Source organism: Eschrichtius robustus, chromosome 21 (genome assembly GCF_028021215.1).
Source record: "Eschrichtius robustus isolate mEscRob2 chromosome 21, mEscRob2.pri, whole genome shotgun sequence".
Taxonomy (NCBI): domain Eukaryota; kingdom Metazoa; phylum Chordata; class Mammalia; order Artiodactyla; family Eschrichtiidae; genus Eschrichtius; species Eschrichtius robustus.
Window position 1 is genome coordinate 14190555 of NC_090844.1, and position 17745 is coordinate 14208299.

At 37.7% G+C, this 17745-nt stretch overlaps 1 protein-coding gene across 3 annotated transcripts in view; it reads right to left on the reverse strand.

Moving 5' to 3' along the window:
* Nucleotides 1-2807: 2807 nt before the first annotated feature.
* The window catches only part of PDLIM3 (PDZ and LIM domain 3), a 30393-nt gene continuing 15455 nt past the window's right edge, over nt 2808-17745 (reverse strand). The window contains exons 4-8 of one of the 3 annotated variants that reach the window (XM_068532014.1): nt 13508-13575; nt 8523-8786; nt 6774-6901; nt 5045-5156; nt 2808-3706 (exon numbers count right to left, since the gene is read on the reverse strand). In XM_068532014.1, the coding sequence (XP_068388115.1) occupies nt 3517-3706; nt 5045-5156; nt 6774-6901; nt 8523-8786; nt 13508-13575 (762 nt within the window). In that variant the 3' untranslated portion in view covers nt 2808-3516. Of the gene's footprint in view, nt 3707-5044; nt 5162-6772; nt 6902-8522; nt 8787-13507; nt 13576-13976; nt 14165-17745 lie in introns of all 3 variants that reach the window. The other 2 variants (XM_068532015.1, XM_068532016.1) reach the window with 2 other exon arrangements.

The window sequence follows — 17745 nt, forward strand, 5'->3', positions numbered from 1 at the left end:
CCACTTCTTCTAGGTGCTTTGTTTTAAACTTAATTGCATGAAGCATTCTAATTAGCTTGAAAATGTCAATTTGTAAATATAGCCAACACATTCAAAAATCCATTTTGTTAAAAAAAAAAAATCCATTTTGTTGTTGTGCCTAGTATTCAACATCTCTTACTTGGTAGGTGCTCAACTAAATATTTATTGAGTACTCTACAACATGAATAGAAGCTTAAGACGATTATCTTGAAATAGTCATGTAGATCAGGTAAATGGTTTATTTACTTCAATTATCTGAAAACCCTCAATCTGTCTCCAATTTTCTTTTTTTTATGCTTAAGATTCAGATGGCACAGCATTTTAAAAAAAAAACATTAGGCCATGATGACAGGATAATACAGAATAATGGTTGTAAGTAGTAGTTTCCAAGTACTGAAATAAATCTGTTCAAAGGACAACTTGACAAACTTTTGCAACTCAAGTTGTTAGTAGAAGAACCCCAAAGCTCCATTCTGCCTATCTTGGGATATTCCTGTGATGGACAAACTTTAGATTAGCTTATGTAGAGATAATCTAAACTGTTTGCATGTCACATTAGCCATTAGCTTTACCTTTGCTTACACAGGTGCAAGTGTATGTGATAACTAGAACTGTTTTTCACTCAAACAGTCGTCCTATTGGTAGAGAGTGTAGCAACTCTATTCTGCATTTACTCTGAAAAAACAGCAATTTAGTTAATCATAAGTCCAAAGTTTATAGATGCCCAGTTCTGTCATGGATCATTTCATTGCTCATTGCTAGCTTTAATAAGCTTATAAATATAAAAACAGTGACTACTCTGCTTTCTAAGAAGACATGGTATTCTGAGAGCTAAATAAAAACTAGTTGGCATCCTTTGTTCATGGCATGAATTCCTATATAAGACCTGGTGTGAATTCATTATTGAAGGACAAAATGCTAGTATGGGGGAAATACTGTTATTTGTTTGCTTTTTAAACAAAGTTTTAATTCCTTTCCATTTTAACATTGCTATTTTCACCCTGTACGTTACGTATTTTAAAACGATTTTTATATTGCATTCATTTCTATTGATTAGTTCTGTCATAAATTCCTCTATATGTTTAAATTTCTAGATTTAATCGTCAAAAGAATAAAAATAACGAACATGCAATTTTAGGGTATGCTTCACAAGCCTTAGTCACAGAGACTGAATTATCAGCTTTAAGTCCTATCTTTCCTGAATTTCAGATTAGAACTATACTACTACTTTTTTTCAAACTGTACTACTTTTTTTTCTCATTATTGAACATCTGAACTTAAGAAGTTCATTATGTACTCTACTACATATAAAATATGTAAAATATAATTTTAAGGGAAATATTGTCTGATATCCAACGTAAAATGTACATTAATGTACAATATAATGTCTAATCTACACTTTCCTTCTCATGAGTCTTTCATTCTTATTTAACTTCTTTTTAATGTGGTACACATACCTTCAACGGCACTTCCTGACTCCAGAGATGCTGTTTTACCTTCTCCAGATAACACCAGGCACACTTCTGCTGACAAGTGCCTTGGGTGTGTGAGGGGGAGGGACAGAGAGGGGACACAGTGGGGATTAAGTGCTTTTCAAACAGCTTGTATGTGATCCTCCTTATCGTAACTCCACCTTTATCCCCTAGTCCAGAAATGCCTGGTGCTGTCAATTCCCATGCTGTTTCAAGATGCTGGAGAGTAAATTGGGTTGGTTTTCAGTTTTCTCCGTTGCTGCTTTGGATTTTAACTTTCTCAGGTTTCCTAAGTCAGTTACCATGCACTTGCCCTCTAGCTTCCAAACTTTTAAGATTATATCCTTACCAGAAAAAATATTTTAAAATAACATCTGAACAAAAAAAGTAATGTATTTGAATATATTCATTTCTTTGATTGCAGAATTTTCTATTTTATTTGAATAGCTCTGTGAATGAATTTGTGTTTTGGTTCAGGGGTTCCAGTTTTGATCTCAAATGCCCATAGGGGCCAGGCAGGTGTTCTGGCTCCTCTCACTGGTTCAAAACCTCAGACAGGTCAGGGTCAGAAATAATTAGTTAAGTTTGGGAGAATCCCAGAGCAATACAACCCAGGCCCTATTTTCCATCTGGGACAATAGGAGAATCCTTGCTCCAGGCCCAGAGGCAGCAGCTGCAGTAGGGTAGAGATGACTTTGTGACACAGTGGTGAGACTGAGGGATTGAGACAGTCCCCACCGCCCCAGCCTGCTGGTTCCCATGTTTGTACTTGGAGAGGACAGTTTCATAAGCTCCCCTGTGTCCCCAGTGAGGAGCATGGGAAGTAGGTAAGACATGCAAGTAACGGGGCATTGCCATGGAGCCACCATAGTGAGAGGCAAAGTGACAAAGCAGAGCCAGGGGCCAGATGGGGTTCATGTCTGAGATGCAAAGGATCCATGAATCCAGGGAAGGCTGAGCTGAGACTTTTGGAGGTGGTTGTAGAGGTGGGCTTGTTGCCTGATCCCAACTATGTTGAGAAAACAGAGCACAAGTGGAATCATGGATTTCAGCAGAGAATACGAGCAGGACCCCAGGAGACCAGCAGCCCCTCCCTTCCCCAGGGGGTCCCCTAAATGTCTCCTCTTGGAGGTGCCATCTTGGGAAGGAGAAGGTAGTGGTGGTCAGCCTTGAATAAAGAACTAGCCTTGATAGAGCCTGAACCTTGACTTTGAATATTTATCTGAAAGAGACATTTAAAATGAAAGAGACTATTTCAAAGCAGCAGAAACTGTTTTAATCTGAAAGAGACTGCATCACCTTTAAGTAGCAAATTTAAAATTTCCCCTCCTATCAGCAGAAATTGTGGGATCAGAAGAGTGAATGAGTTATGAAAACTAAAGAAGCCACATTCTTCTTAAAATACCTGAGTTGTTAGTGTACACGACGAGATATGACTGGGCCCTCTCATTGGAATGTTGATTTTATCTGAATTCATTGAGTGCCACTTCGTTAGGTATTTTTAAAATGTTTTATGTATTTATCATGTATGTTGCATCCAGTAGTATAACTGTTTGAATATGAAACTAGAGAGATCTAGGGAATTTCTCCCTGACATGCACTATTATAGTTAAAACAGATAACAGACACCTGCAGGCTGTCTTAGAATACAGGATTGTCATTTGTCATAAGAACTGCAATTGCAAAATCAACTGGTTAAGGAAGGGCAATTGGACTCCCCCTAAAATCTTGATATTTACATGTTTGATGGTCATATTATAAATGTAAAATATAGAGTGTGACATAAAAATGATTGCTCTAAACTTCATTAAGTTATTGCTAGCCCCAAAGAGAAATACAGTTGAATGTACGTTTCTGTTATAGCAGGCATCTGCCTCCCATTCCTTCTCCTGAGGATACAATAAGTGTCTAAAAGCTTGGTTCTAGATTTGGAGTCAGCCCTTTGCTCTACTTCTGCCCCAAGCCGTTAACGTCTGCCTGTGAGGGTGCGCCTGGGTGAGTGCATGTTCCGTCTGCCGGAGACTTAAGCTTTGGGATAAAGAGTGACTGTGTCGTAGCCCTCTGGGGGCCTCATGCGGGCCCGCGCGTGGATTTCGCAGTACAGCTCCCCCTCCACGAAGAAGTAGCCCTTTTGTTTGAGGTTGAGGTTACAGTCAGCACACACGAAGCACTCTGGATGCCGATGCTTGTCCCTCGCCTTCACAACCGCACCACTGTTGGGGGAAAAGGAGGCCTCGTGAAAAAAACCCCCACAAAGCCAGAAACATGATACAAAGGCAGACAGCACTACAGATAAGGCAGGTGTTATCTGTTTCACGTTCAGGAAACAATAGCTGCAAACCTGGGCACAGCTGTGGAACTGATGTAGTTGTCAGGGAGAGCCAAGACAACCATAGTAAAGCTTCGCATGTGTCTCTCTGTTGTTGACGTGTGAATATTTTTCAGATTTTTTTCAAACAGATTTTTTTTTCTTTAGAAAAGTGGTAGGATCCTTACTTCATGATCATTCCCCGTTGTTTCTTTGAAAGAGGGGGAGATGATACAGATAAAACAGACACCTCTGCAAAGGATTCTGATTTTGGCCAAGGTTGTTGTCTACACAACTAAAAGTCCCTCTGATTACTGTCTAGCTTGGTGGTCCAGCCTCTATTCTATGGAACACAGAGAGAACAGGTCAAAGGGCAGAGATGGAATTTCCACTGGTGGGTGGACTTGGCCTCTACCGTCAAAACAGTTTACTCCAACTTGGGAGCAATAATTGCTTTGGGTAACATCACAACCTGTTGTGTGTTATGAGGTCCTGTCTGCTCCCAGCTCCCTGTCCTGCTTGTTTCTCTGTCTCACAGCCCCTTCTGTGCTGTAACCAGGCTTATCTCCCACTGCCCTCCTGGGATGAGTCCCGGGTAGGGGGACAGATGGTGCCTCAGTGTGTGAGCTAATGACAGAGGAACAGAAAAAAGGGATGGAAGAGGTGGCCACTTGGGGCATGAGGTGGAGAGACTGAAATGCTCTGGTTCACTTGAAGATTTGAACTAGCAAGCGTGGCTATTCACACATGAAGTCCCTTGAAATGGAAGCTGACTCTATGTCTAAAAATCATATTTCAATATTTGTGCAACTTAAGAAACCACGTAAAGATAATGTGTTTTAATTAATAACTGGGTGACCCCCATATTTGTTTTCCTGGGTTTATACAGAAAAGGAAGTGTTCAAAGACTATATACATTAACAAAGGGAGGGTTTTTTGAAGTGAAGTTATTCTTGGAAATGACTTTTTAAATATACTTCTGGGGCGGTTTCTTTTCACCAGAATATATCTGAAATTATACGTCAAGATATCCGACTCACCTTCTATGCTAATTTTGGGGTACATCGAAGGAATTCTGGTCAAAATGTGCCAAATGTGTGGACATTATGTTTCAAGTTGATGAATAGAAATTTGTTTTTCATAAAACTTAAAGGCTTTTCTATATACGGAGTCTTAAAGTTCAAGAAATAGAGAGCTGACAGCAAGATTTATGATGAATTTTGGGGTTGACAATGAAACTTACACAATGCCACTCCCACATTTGTCACAGAGTGGCATCTTCTGTGTGCTGCCAGCACCGCCGTGCACTTTTGTAACTGGAGCTCTCACACTCCGAGTTCCAGCAGGACGGTCATCTGAAAAACAAAGTGTTTCCATTTATGGCAAGGGAACAGCTGGCAACAGTTTATACTTTACTTCTATTTTAAGGTGTGCACTTTAACCTGAGGAATTCTTAGTTGCGCCCACGATATCATTTAGGAAGAAGCAGGACTGGTTCAAGAATAATTTGTTCTGAAACGGGACCTTACAAAACAAAATTAGTTAAAAATTGTAGTTGTTGTCGTAGGGCGCTGTTACAAAATGCCCAGAGGGGCAGAGAGCATTTTGCATTCTTCTTTTTTTAATTGTGGTAAAATATACATAAAATCAACCATCTTATCGATTTTTAAGTGTGTAATTCAGTAGCATTAAGTATATTCCCAATGTTGTGCAACCGTCACCAATATCTATTTCGAGAACTTTTTCATCATCCAAAACAGAAACTCTGTACCCAGGAAACATTAATTCCACATTCCCCCCTCCCTCCAGACCCTGGTGACCTCTATTCTGCTTTCTGTGTCTATGACTTGCCTATTCTAGGGTCCTCATATAAATGGAATCGTACAATATTTGTCCTTATGTCTCTGGCTTATTTCACTTAGCAGAATGTTTTCAAGGTTCATCCATGTTGCAGCATGTATCAGAATTTTCATTCCTTTTTAAGGCTGAATAATACTCTACTTTATGGATATAGCACATTATGTTTATCCATTCGCGTGTGGATAGACGTTTAGGTTCTTTCCACCTTCTGGCTGTTGTGCATAATGCTTCTGTGAACGCTGCTGTACGAGTATGGGTTTGAGTCCCTGCTTTCAGTTCTCCTGAGTATACACGTAGCAGTGGGATTGTGGATCCTATGGCAATTCTATGTTTAACTTTTTGAGGAACCACCTTACTGTTTCTCACAGTGGCTGCACCATGTTACATTCCCCATCAGCAATGCACAAGGGTCCCCATTTCTCCATACCCTCACCAACACTCATTTTCCATTTTTTTTTGATAGTGGCTATATTAATGGGGCATTTTGCATTTTTGTGCAACTTCTGAAGGACAGTATATCTTTTGGAAGTGGAAAAACATTGGTAAGGGTATGAACTCTGAAGACAGCAGGAGTGGGCTGGAGACCCAACTCTGTTTCTTAGTTGCTGTGTGACTTTGTACAAATCCACCCTCTCTATGCCTCATTTTCTCTTTTGTTAAATAGGGAAAATAATAGCTCCTACCTCACTGAGTTATTGTGAGCATTAAATGACCATGTGTGCAAAGCACTCAGCACAGGATTTGGAACACAGTAAGGGTTCATTCCAGTGTTATTTAAAAATTTTGATGATCATGATACCCTGGAATATGGGGGAGGCTGAGAAATTTTGCAACATTTTATGATCTATAAGCTGAGCTAGCCCTTGACTACTGTGGATGGGATTTATCTTCAGCACCCTTTAATCACCAAGTTGGTGGCTACGTGGATATGTCTGGAAGCTCCTTTCCTTAACCAAGCACCACCCAAGTCCTTTTCAGCAAAGAATCATTTGATGACTGATTAAAATCGGTTTTTAGACTCTCGTTCCCATTATGCTTGCTGCCCTCCCCCACCCTGATCCTTCCAATAGCCTCTATCAATAGCATTTCAGCAGATGTTCACGACTGCTCACCATCGTTCACTAGTTCCTGGAGCACCCTGAAGGAGCCTGACTGGCGAGGCTGAGTAGGTTCATTCCGATTGTCGTGGAGCATCCGGTACACATCCGACTGGGGGGGCACTGGGGAGGCCGCGGGTTCACTGAAACACAACATGGTGGGCGAAGCAGCTTCAGGAGTGTGTGTATGTGCAAGAAGCCACAAGATATCAACAAGCAGTGATCACTATATTTACAGCAACTCCTGAACAGAGATTCAGTATTTTCAAGTTAATCTCTATTATATCAATAGCTAAAAATATAATGTGAATTCACACGGGTTGCCTTAAAAATATCAGTAATTAACCTGGGGGTCACATCGCATTTCTCCATGTGGCAAAATCCTTTGGAGGGCAACTAAAATGTGATTGTTAGGAAATAGTAATTTAAAAAATAATGCTTGTGTCTGATGGATATATAATTATAATGTGAACAAAATTAACCTTTCTCAGAAAAAAAAAGACAACATACACGTGATAGAAAGTGCACGAGTGAGCCCGGTTTGATTATTCTCAGTCATAAAGATGTCAGTAAAATTCAGATTCGTTTCTGATATTAAACCAACAGTGTATGGTTTAGTTTTGTTAACTCCTGTAGACAGCAAAGGTATCGTTTTTCTTGTAAATTGAAGAAATTCAACTTGTCGGTGTTTGAAAGTGCATAATGTAGCAACTTTCACAGAGAAGTCAGCTTTGTTGGCTACTAAATAGCCACATTATAATTCATTTACAAAAATGATAGAAGCTTTATTTTAATAAACTTTCTACAGATATATTCATGATGAACAATAAAAATACATGCCAGGCACTGAGATGCTTTATTATTTTATGTCATTTAATTGCATTATCTAGAAAAGGTAGTTGCTATTTGCACATATTTTTATTACCAGTATCATATTTGGAAATAATCATCTTATATATCTGAAACTCCTTGCAAATGGCTTTGAAATACATTATGGTATTATTATCACATTGTATTCATCCCAAGAGTTATCTTTGGGATATTGTTACATAGCACTCATAAGCATTATCATACTTTATAATGGCTCTATAATATTGAAAGAAGTAATAAGATTTTATCTTATAATAAATATTTTTAATTGAAAATGCTTGATAGCAAAAGTACTTTGAACAAATATGCATAATAAAGAAGAAATTAGTCAAAATAGAGATCAATGGAAATTAAATATCTATAGCAGTAGCTTGAGATATTCACTTATAAACCCTTATTCATGGCAAAAATTTTAAATGAGAAATAATTAACTCTCCACAAAATGCCATTAGAAGAGAGAAGAGGTATCATCTCTTTTAAAACTTCTCTGAACCTCCCATCCCTTTCCCAGTTTTTGACCCCCCAAGGAGAAACATAGATTATCCCAGATTATAAATCACTTTTGAGAAGTATTGTACCAGACATTCGTAAACTACACTGTAGTTTTTCAAAAGACATATACGTTTGGTCCTTCCATGATTTCAGTTTATTGTGATCTGTCACATAAAACTCTACTTGGTTAATTTTTCAAATCGCCCGTATCATTAGGCCTAGATATCTGCAATAAATCCTTAGATTTATTTATTTATACGGAAAAAAATCCGTATATTTTTTCTTGAAAGCTTTTCACAAAGCTTTCTTTCAATGATAAGACAGTGTTACAAGACACCAGTAAAGCTGACATTGCCCATGTGTTTAGTTAATATGCCGATGGTTCAAAAAGACTCATATTACCTCATTGAGGGTGTTTCACCTAGAGCTGTTGAAACCTGACCCTGAAGTGTTTCCATAATATTGTCATCTGAGTACAACTGCATAGGTGTATTAAACTGAGCATGTATAATCTTCACACCAGGAAGTTCCATTTCCAAAGGAATGTTAGGGGCCATCTTAGCAGCAACTTTCAAGTCACCTGGGCAAATAGTACTAAGAGTACTGACAGAAGAAGGGGTGCTACGTCCACTGCCACCGTCAATACCGGACGGAGTACTGCATCCACTGTGTTAATGACCACGTTACACAGAGATGACACAGGAACCAGAAAATCCAGACAGGAGAACACAGAGAACAAGTACAGAGAGGTTAAAAGTAAGAAGTGAATTAAATCAAATGAAAAAGAAATATTTATTTCTGGCTAGAAGTTATTTTCAAAAGGGAAGACATTTAAAAATTCATGATTGAAAAACGTTTAACAAAATTAAAAGGTACAGGTGATATTGCATTGTTTGGCTCTGTTCTACTAGACAATACGTTCTACGAGGCGAAGGTTTCATGTAAAAAGAGCTGTGCATAAGGGAAGTGGCTCAGGGAAATTACATTAGCGGGACATCCTTTTACATTTCTGAGCTGCAGTTTTTAAAACTAAAATATTAATGAATGATCCTTCACAAATAGTAATATGAATATGCAGCATGAAGATCCAATCAAATATTTAGGTTAAACATTTCAAAATAAGAAGTATTTTCAGAAATGCAGTTGGGCCTTAATTGAATAGTAATTGGCAACTTGTAGGTTATGTGATAGAGATTATGTTTTAAGACTATTTTGTAAATATTTTACTATTTTAACTTTTTCTACTTTCATTCTTTCATTTTGTGAAGACTACACTTTAAAAAATTGTTCGGTGATTTGATATAGGCTCTGGAAACAGCCAATAAATGCCTGTCACCTTGAAATGAATGATTAGAGGGGAAATAAGGTGATCTCAAACTCTGTGAATGCTACTTAGAGCTAAGATATATATATTTCTTTCATACATAGCTATTTCTTTTAAAATTTTGGAAGCACACATATATTTCCATGCATAGTTCTCATTTCCTTTTAAAGACAAATTAAGGCAACTCATTATTAAAACATCAGAAAGGCCAGTCATGCAATTTTAAGGACAACTACAAAAATTTCTTATTCTCTATGAGTAGAATTTTCTATGGATAGGAGGTTAGTCATAACTGATGCCAATGACTAAAAAGCCATTTTTCTACATGCATTTTAAGTGCAGCATGAGAAATGCATTTTTTGAGAAAATGGAATATATTGTTTTTTTTAAGCACAGTCATTTAAGACAAAGCTAAAAGAAATAGTAATATTAATGTGAACTTCAGTCATGCCTGCAGGTTAGTGTTGCTGTAAACTGAAGGCAGAGAACAATTTATATGGTGTGTTTACCTGAAAATCAGTGTTCTCTGAGGGCTCAAGTATGGCCGCATACCTGCATTTACTCTCTAGGGCTACTAATGCCAACCTCAGCCCCATTCAGAGAGCAAAAACCAAAAGCATATATTGGGCATTGATTTTATTGGCTTCATCAATGCTGCAGCCTTGTTAGTCTGGGCAACCCATGTCACTAGACGAATTAAACTTTTTTTGTGTGTTGTGTTATCCAGGTCAACCACCTGCAAAGACTGAATGGGGCAGGTATATATGAACTTGCTCCTTCACTTCCCAACTACTGAGAACTTGTTTGAATCTCAATCAGTAAATTCGTTGATCACATACAGAAATGTCAAATGGTTTATTCACCATTTTCATAGGCTCAACACTATGCTGAAATTGACTTCAGTTGGTAAAAGAATAGAAATAACATTTCAGTTACAGTGCAGTTTAGTCAGGATCGTATTGATTTGACCTCAGTATAATGAAGTTTATTAAATTGTAATTTAGGGATTTGAAACACTGAGTTTCAATATTGGGAGACTTGGGCTCAAAATAGTGAACCTTTTGAACAAGGATTTATAACTACTCGACCTTACTGTGTGCCAGGCATGGTGCTAGATTGTGGAGAGGTAAACTATGGTCAACTCAGAACTTATGGATATACCTTATTTTACAGTTGTAATTAGTATTACATTTTTTTCTGTTATTAGTGTTCTTATATACATGCATGCTTGTGTATATAATTTTATTTAAGCAGAGATTGTGTCTTCTATTTCCTAGTTTCTTTATCATTCTATTTAGGGGCCCATGTCTATTGAATAGATAGGAAATAAACCCTAAGCAAAAAACAATTATCTTTTTATAAATTTCTGGGACAATTTTAAAAGAGCTCTTGAACTGATGCTTTAAATAAAATAGTTTTCATGGACTCTAGTCACTGTGGAGATCATCATGGGTCACCATGACCTATTCCTGTGACCTGGAAAGGTAGATACCATTGAGATTTCTTGACATTGACTTACTGGCTTGGCAACCTGTAAGGCTGATGATACACTCAATTACTATCATACACCTGGATAGATCATTAGACAGAGAACTAATTTCCCTGGTGTGTATATAGACTTTTGGGGACATGCTTCTGGAAGTGACTTGTCCAAAAACCACTCACCAGATTGTATTTTATCATTTGGATCTAGCCTTGGATGTATTTTTAATGATAGCTGTGGCTTTAAACATTTACATATTTTCATATGAAAATACTGGTCTTTTAATATGCTTCAGTTATGATGAAATCATTGAAAGAACCCTAACTAATAGTAAGACCCAGGGAAATGAATATATTAGCATCTCCAACTTACTTCTGATTCAAAAGTTGTTTATTAATGGTGTAGTTATTGCTTGGTAAGTAGTCACTCAAAATTCCACCTTGATGAAGAATCATTTGGTAAGAACAAGAAATTGAGAAGCTAGAGCAAATATTGAGGGGGCACAGGAAGAAAGGAAAGATAATAGAAGCATTTTTATAATTTTTTTAAGGTTTATGTACTGATACCTATTTTTTAAGCAGATCCTCTCATCCCTGTTTTTCCACTCCCCTCTTCCAAATTTAGCTAGGCTGAAAGGCACCAGCTTACAATGACAAAATTATGAGTGGCTTATTATTATCACCATGTTTGAATTAAATGAAAATGTAAAAGAAGGGCATTACATACCTGAATCGCCTTGACCTTCCCTGAATTTTTATAAAATTAAATGTTATTGGTCTTCAGCAAAAGCAAGATCTGTGTTACTCTAATGTATCATTTTATTTGAGCCTCGTGGAGTCCTATAGCTCAAGTTAGTGAGCTTACCATTATGCCAAGCTCAAAAGAATGCAAGTATATCCACTTTACTCTGCTTCTCTGGGAAGATGTATATATTATGTATATATTTATTCAGTAGTAAAAGAGCATTTTAACTTTTAATCCAGTTTTTTAAATGTTATTTAGAGTGGGGTTGGGAAGCTGTTTAATGTGGAGAAATAGAGAAAAGATACAGAGGAAAATGGAATATGAAGGAAGCAAAAAAAGGATTGTTCAGAGTTGCCAGTATGAGGGAAGGGCAACAGCTCCTGATTCTTCTTGCTACTCAGGAAGTCTGATTAGGTACTCTTGGGCTTTTGTTCCTTTATCTAATGAACATTTGTTGAGCATGTACTCTGTCCCAGCCCCTTTTCCAGGTGCTGGGGATATAATATGTAGTGGGGGCAGATGTATTTGGTAGTCATTGCCTTTTTAGCATCTTTCTCCTGCTCTTTTACTCCACTCCTTCTTTCTGAGTCTGATACCACAAAATTGTCTGACTTATTTTGAGGTAATCCTCTGGCCCTGACTATAGCTTATAGAAAGGTCTGCACACGGAAATCATATATCAAGTGATGACTGACCATCCACAGCAGGCATCATAAACTCAGATGTCTCCAGGGGCCAGGAGGGTCACACATATATGAAAATGGGCCAGGTATCATACGCTTAGGCGTGATGGGCATTTTGGCAAGATAGAGAGTAGATGTTCCATCTTAAACTTAAATTCAGTATTTTTAAAAACAGGAGGGTTAAATAAAACATTGTGAATTGACTCCACCTATGGACCCCTATTAGTGACACCTGATGTAGATCATTATTCAATGATCCTAACCTGTTAGGATTGATCCAGCCTAACCCCCAACTTCCTTCCTCTGGGCTGATTGATGTAGCTGAGGTCAGAGGAATGGGTTTGAGGTTTCCCGAAGTCACTATTTCCTGATGTGGCAAGACAGGGCATTAATTTCTTTCCTTGTAGGTTGGAATTCAATTTCTAGAGAAGATTTGAGAAGGATCATCTGAAGATGATCTGTTTCTCTGACTGACAGACAAGAAGGGATCTTGCTCATTTTTATTCCACTGTGTGCACAGTTACCCATGAGGGTAACCCAATAAATCTCTCTGCCTCCAGCTCTTTCTTTCTTTATACTTATTTTCCCCAAGTGGAAAAGTTCCTTTTCAAGTGGCTTCTCTTCCTTTGCAAGTATCCATAAGAAAGCAAATTTATTTTTATGTAAGAGCTAGAATGAGTGGCATTACCCACTGGGCTCTGATGGTGCAGTGAGAATTAGGTGCTGAGATGGAATGATCAGAGACTGTCAAACATGGAAAGCTACACCAGCCTTTCCACGTTTGCCTCACCTGCTTCCTTACTCCTGACCGGGGGCTGGTTTTCATTTTTGTTCCTGCTGACTGGGCGTTCCTGCCCTGGGATAGGGTATGTCTGCCTGCCTCAAAAGGTCACTGTGTTCTGGACGGGATCCTCAGAACAGCAGGGGTATCAGTTATAAATACACACAGCGATTGCATAATATTTCACAGCTCTATAATCTGGTCAGTATTTACTCTCTTCTCTGCTAAGTGAATTTGTTTCTTTTGCTTTTGAAATAAGCTTCAAAATGAGAAAAGTCACTCCAAACACCTAAGAGTTATGTGTCTTGGTGATTAGTAGGATGTATTAAAGATGCATGCACTCCAAACTTCACAATCTTAAAGTTTTATGACCTGCTTCGGCCTGGGATTATGAAAGGTTTGGGCCGAATATTGTGCTTGTGTTCAAAGTAGTTCACATCCTGTAAAAACAAAGGGTTAAAAAAGTCCCTCAGTGGAAGACTAATATATATATATATATATATATATATATATACATATATATATTTAGATAAAATTAAATGAACAATAATCGTACAGAAAGGATTATTTACCACCAAATATTGACATGACTAAGAAGGGTGATGATGGAACCAGAGCGATTTCTTCCTTTTAACCATCTATTCACTAAATGTTAGGGAACTGGCAGATTGGACTCCAGAACATTAGAACCATGTTCTAGATGCTTGTCTTTAAGATAAAAATCTGATCGTGCCTTCAGGAAAGTAAAAATAAAACAGCAAGAGCTGGACTTTTGAAAGGAAGAGAAGCCGTACTATCACCATTAAGAACATGGTGGGCAGAAACCAAGTGGAGTACTTACTTTTGAGGTGAGCTAGGAATGAGCCCCCGCAGCTGCCCGTGAAGCGCATCTTGTATATTGCTGGTTGAATAGAGCCCAATGGGTGAGTTATAGGAAGCGCTCACTACCTGTCTTTTGTCATCAATGTTTGCTGCTGCAACAAAAGGCTGGGCCCTTCTGTTGTACCCGGCACCAATGGGTTTGAACTCCTGTACAATGGCAGACAAAATACACAGAGCCACAGAATGCACAACAAAGCCGTTAACGCGCAAATCAACAGCATCGCTCTTGTTAATCAAGGTTTCTTTACCACTGCGAGATTAATGGCCAGGTTAAAGGAGGACTGCATTCGCCGTGAACTTTACATGTGCTGTAATCACCCACCAAATGTTCAGGTGCAAAGGAACTGACCTTATCTGAAATATTATAAAATAATTCGAATATTATACCTCTTGTCTGCTCCCTACTGACTTCTACATCTAGAGCTCTTTTTTCTTTTTAAAGAATACATTATTCCACATTAGGTGCCTGTCTTATCCTTTTTTTTTTTTTTAAGTATTTATTTATTTATTTATGGCTGTGTTGGGTCTTCGTTTCTGTGCGAGGGCTTTCTCTAGTTGTGGCAAGCGGGGGCCACTCCTCATCGCAGTGCGCGGGCCTCTCACTATCCCATCCTCTCTTGTTGCGGAGCACAGGCTCCAGATGCGCAGGCTCAGCAATTGTGGCTCACGGGCCCAGCTGCTCCACGGCACGTGGGACCCTCCCAGACCAGGGCTCGAACCCATGTCCCCTGCATTGGCAGGCAGACTCTCAACCACTGCGCCACCAGGGAAGGCCCCACATCTAGAGCTTTTAAGACATTCTCATAAGACTCGTTTGAATCCAGAAATTATGTGTCGGAAGTGAGATTTTTGGCTTAGAAAAATTACTTAACATTTTCTTAAGTAGAACTTACATATGCTTTCTCTTCTAGTAATATCTTAAAATCTCCCCCATTTTAGAAAACGGGAGAATAAAACAATCAGAAAGGGAGTGAGCATTTATGAATAACTGTACTGAATCATAACTAATCCAAGTTTTTTTTTCCTGTTTCTTTCTTAATTCCTACAACAAACAAAATTCTTAATTTGCATTAAGATATAACCTTAAATTTAGAAAAAATAATAGGAATTAAAAGACTTTCCTTATGAAAGCAGGAATAACATTTATAGAAAACCCTCCCTTTCTACTGTGATGATTTCATGTTGTGGATTCATGTTTACTCTAGTCCCAGAAAGACTTAAGTCAGCAATTTAGAGATAGCTAATTTTTATGATTCACAAAAGGATTTTCACTTCATTGCTTTGGGAAAAGGACCAAACTTCAGTCCTAAACTCTGGGTGTGAAACATGCCTGAGTGATCTGAAACTCTGTATTATTGTCTTCTAATGTAGGAATCATGTCTTCCAATTCTTATACAGATTTATAATTTTGTGAAGTTCATTAAACTTTTTTTTTCTTCTAAGCAACAGAAGAAAACCAAAAGGGAATGCTGAAATACACACAAGCTGATTCTCTTTCCAAATCTTTTCATTTGGCAGAATTAGTAAGATCTGTCTTTACAATATTTTTGCTCACACATTCACATCAACTTCCTTTACTTTTGACCGTGCCACCAGTGTTTCACACGGATCTCAAACAGTACAAACATTTATGATTATTTGAAATGGTTAATGGAGACTGTTTTGATTAAAAGAATAAAAAGGTGTTGTAATATTCGTGTCATTTTTTTTTTCTTGTCATTGTAGGTGAGTAAGGTGTGGGATGGTGCTTTTAAGAAAAGAGATTGTATTCCTTTCTTAGGGGTGGAACCACAGTTTTGCGTGGTGATTCCAGAGAACACCAATGACTTACTGTAGAGACCCAAGCAGCACACTGCTTCTTTTTGGTTCTCCTGAGCAGGCAGTTGTCACACACACTCCCTATTCCCCCATCTAGGCCTGTTGGCAAAGCCCACTTAAAAAATAGTTATGAAAAAAAAAAACAGTTATGACAAGGCAAATGGGGTGCAGCTTCAAATACTAGCCCTGCAGAGTCTTTGACTCTAGCTGCCCCAAATCTCGTGGTACCTAAAAATCTGTGATGTGGTAAAGAGGAGCTTTTCTCTCATCAACATTGGGCAGCAAAATTTAACAGCCTCCTGAACTTGAAAAGAAGGTCTGAGTTGAATACAAAGCCTGTGATTCTATAGTATGATTGAATTGACTAATATCTTATTGATTCAGTTTTTTTATCTCCAGAATAATGACTCACTGCCTAGAAGTTGGTTCGGTGACAATGTAGCTGCTGATATTAGATAGCAGAATGACTGAAACAACCAAATATGGCTTTAGAAAAATGCTGAATCCAGAATATGTGAAAATGTGTGCGAACATTTATATACTGGTACAATCTGATTGCTTTGGCTGATTTAATAATGAATTTGGAGTGGCTATGTTTTATGATTAACCATTATGATTAGCTGTTATTATGGCATGAAAAAAGTGAATGGCAAATAATCGTGAGTAATAACAAAGGCCATGATTCAAGCCTTTGCTCCTCTTTTGGATATGAAAGAAGACAGAAGGCTAATTGCCTAATTTAGCTTCGGTGGACTATAAATCTCTCAGGTTAATTAAAAGAGTGAATCAGGAAGTACTGAAGGAATCAAGCTTTGTGGAATTTAGCGTTTGTTTTTTTTTTAAACTGAGAGTGATATGCCTTAAAGATCTTGGTATATAGAATTGAATTTACAAAAATTAGGTAAAATAATGTGATGGCTTTATGGGGGAAAAAAATCTCTGCCCTTATTTCTTCTGTCTTAAAATTATAAATAAACATGGTTGGCAACTGTCCTATAAATGAGGCATCTTCTCTGAAAATATTTGTGCAATAATAGCCTCTAGTAGTACTTCCAAAAAGCAGCACATAAGTTAATTAGCTCCAAGCTTTTCCTTTGCCATTTTCAGTTTTAGTTATGTATCGCAAAAGTCACAAAAGTGTAATTTGTTAAAATAAAACAGTAAAACTCTATTTTCCACTCAGATCATAAAAGGAAGTGTTTCTAATACAGGCTTCAAACATTTGTATTTGGGTTTTGCAAAGCATTAGTTTATGGGCTGCTGGAGTCATTCCAAAAAAAGCACAATGAAGTGTATACACTAAAGGTAAACAAAACATTTAAATACAGCACAGAGAGGCAACATTCTATCCAAGTCTTACATCATTGTTGATGGTCACACAGAATCAAAAGACAAAACCAACGGGAAGTTTGCTATTCCACTTTAATTCCTTTTTATATTTTCCTGGAAAATCATTAGTAATGGAAAATACTAGTAAAAAAAATTATGTAGCAGTTAATAGAGTCCAGCTCTTGTGTTTATTCTACTCAGACAAAAGCATCTAAATGATTCTTATGTCTTAAGAATTCAACAAGTAATCATCGCAGTTAATTAGATTTTTAAATATTATTTTTAAATGTTAGGAGCTCATATTAAGGAGTAATATTCTGAATTAATGGAATGCTAGAGCTGCCAGAATCAAAGCTAAGTAACTTGACAGAGATCCGCTGCCATTGGGAGAATATGCACCTCTTGACAGCAATCTCCCACGTCCTTGAAATGACCTCAGCAATGATGTCATTCAAAGACAGTTCACCTTTCAGTTTCTTACTTGGATAAACATTCGGTCTGAGAACTGAGACAATAACCAGCTCCAACAGATACAACATGTTTGATACATGTGTGATAATATACAGATCTATTTATTTATA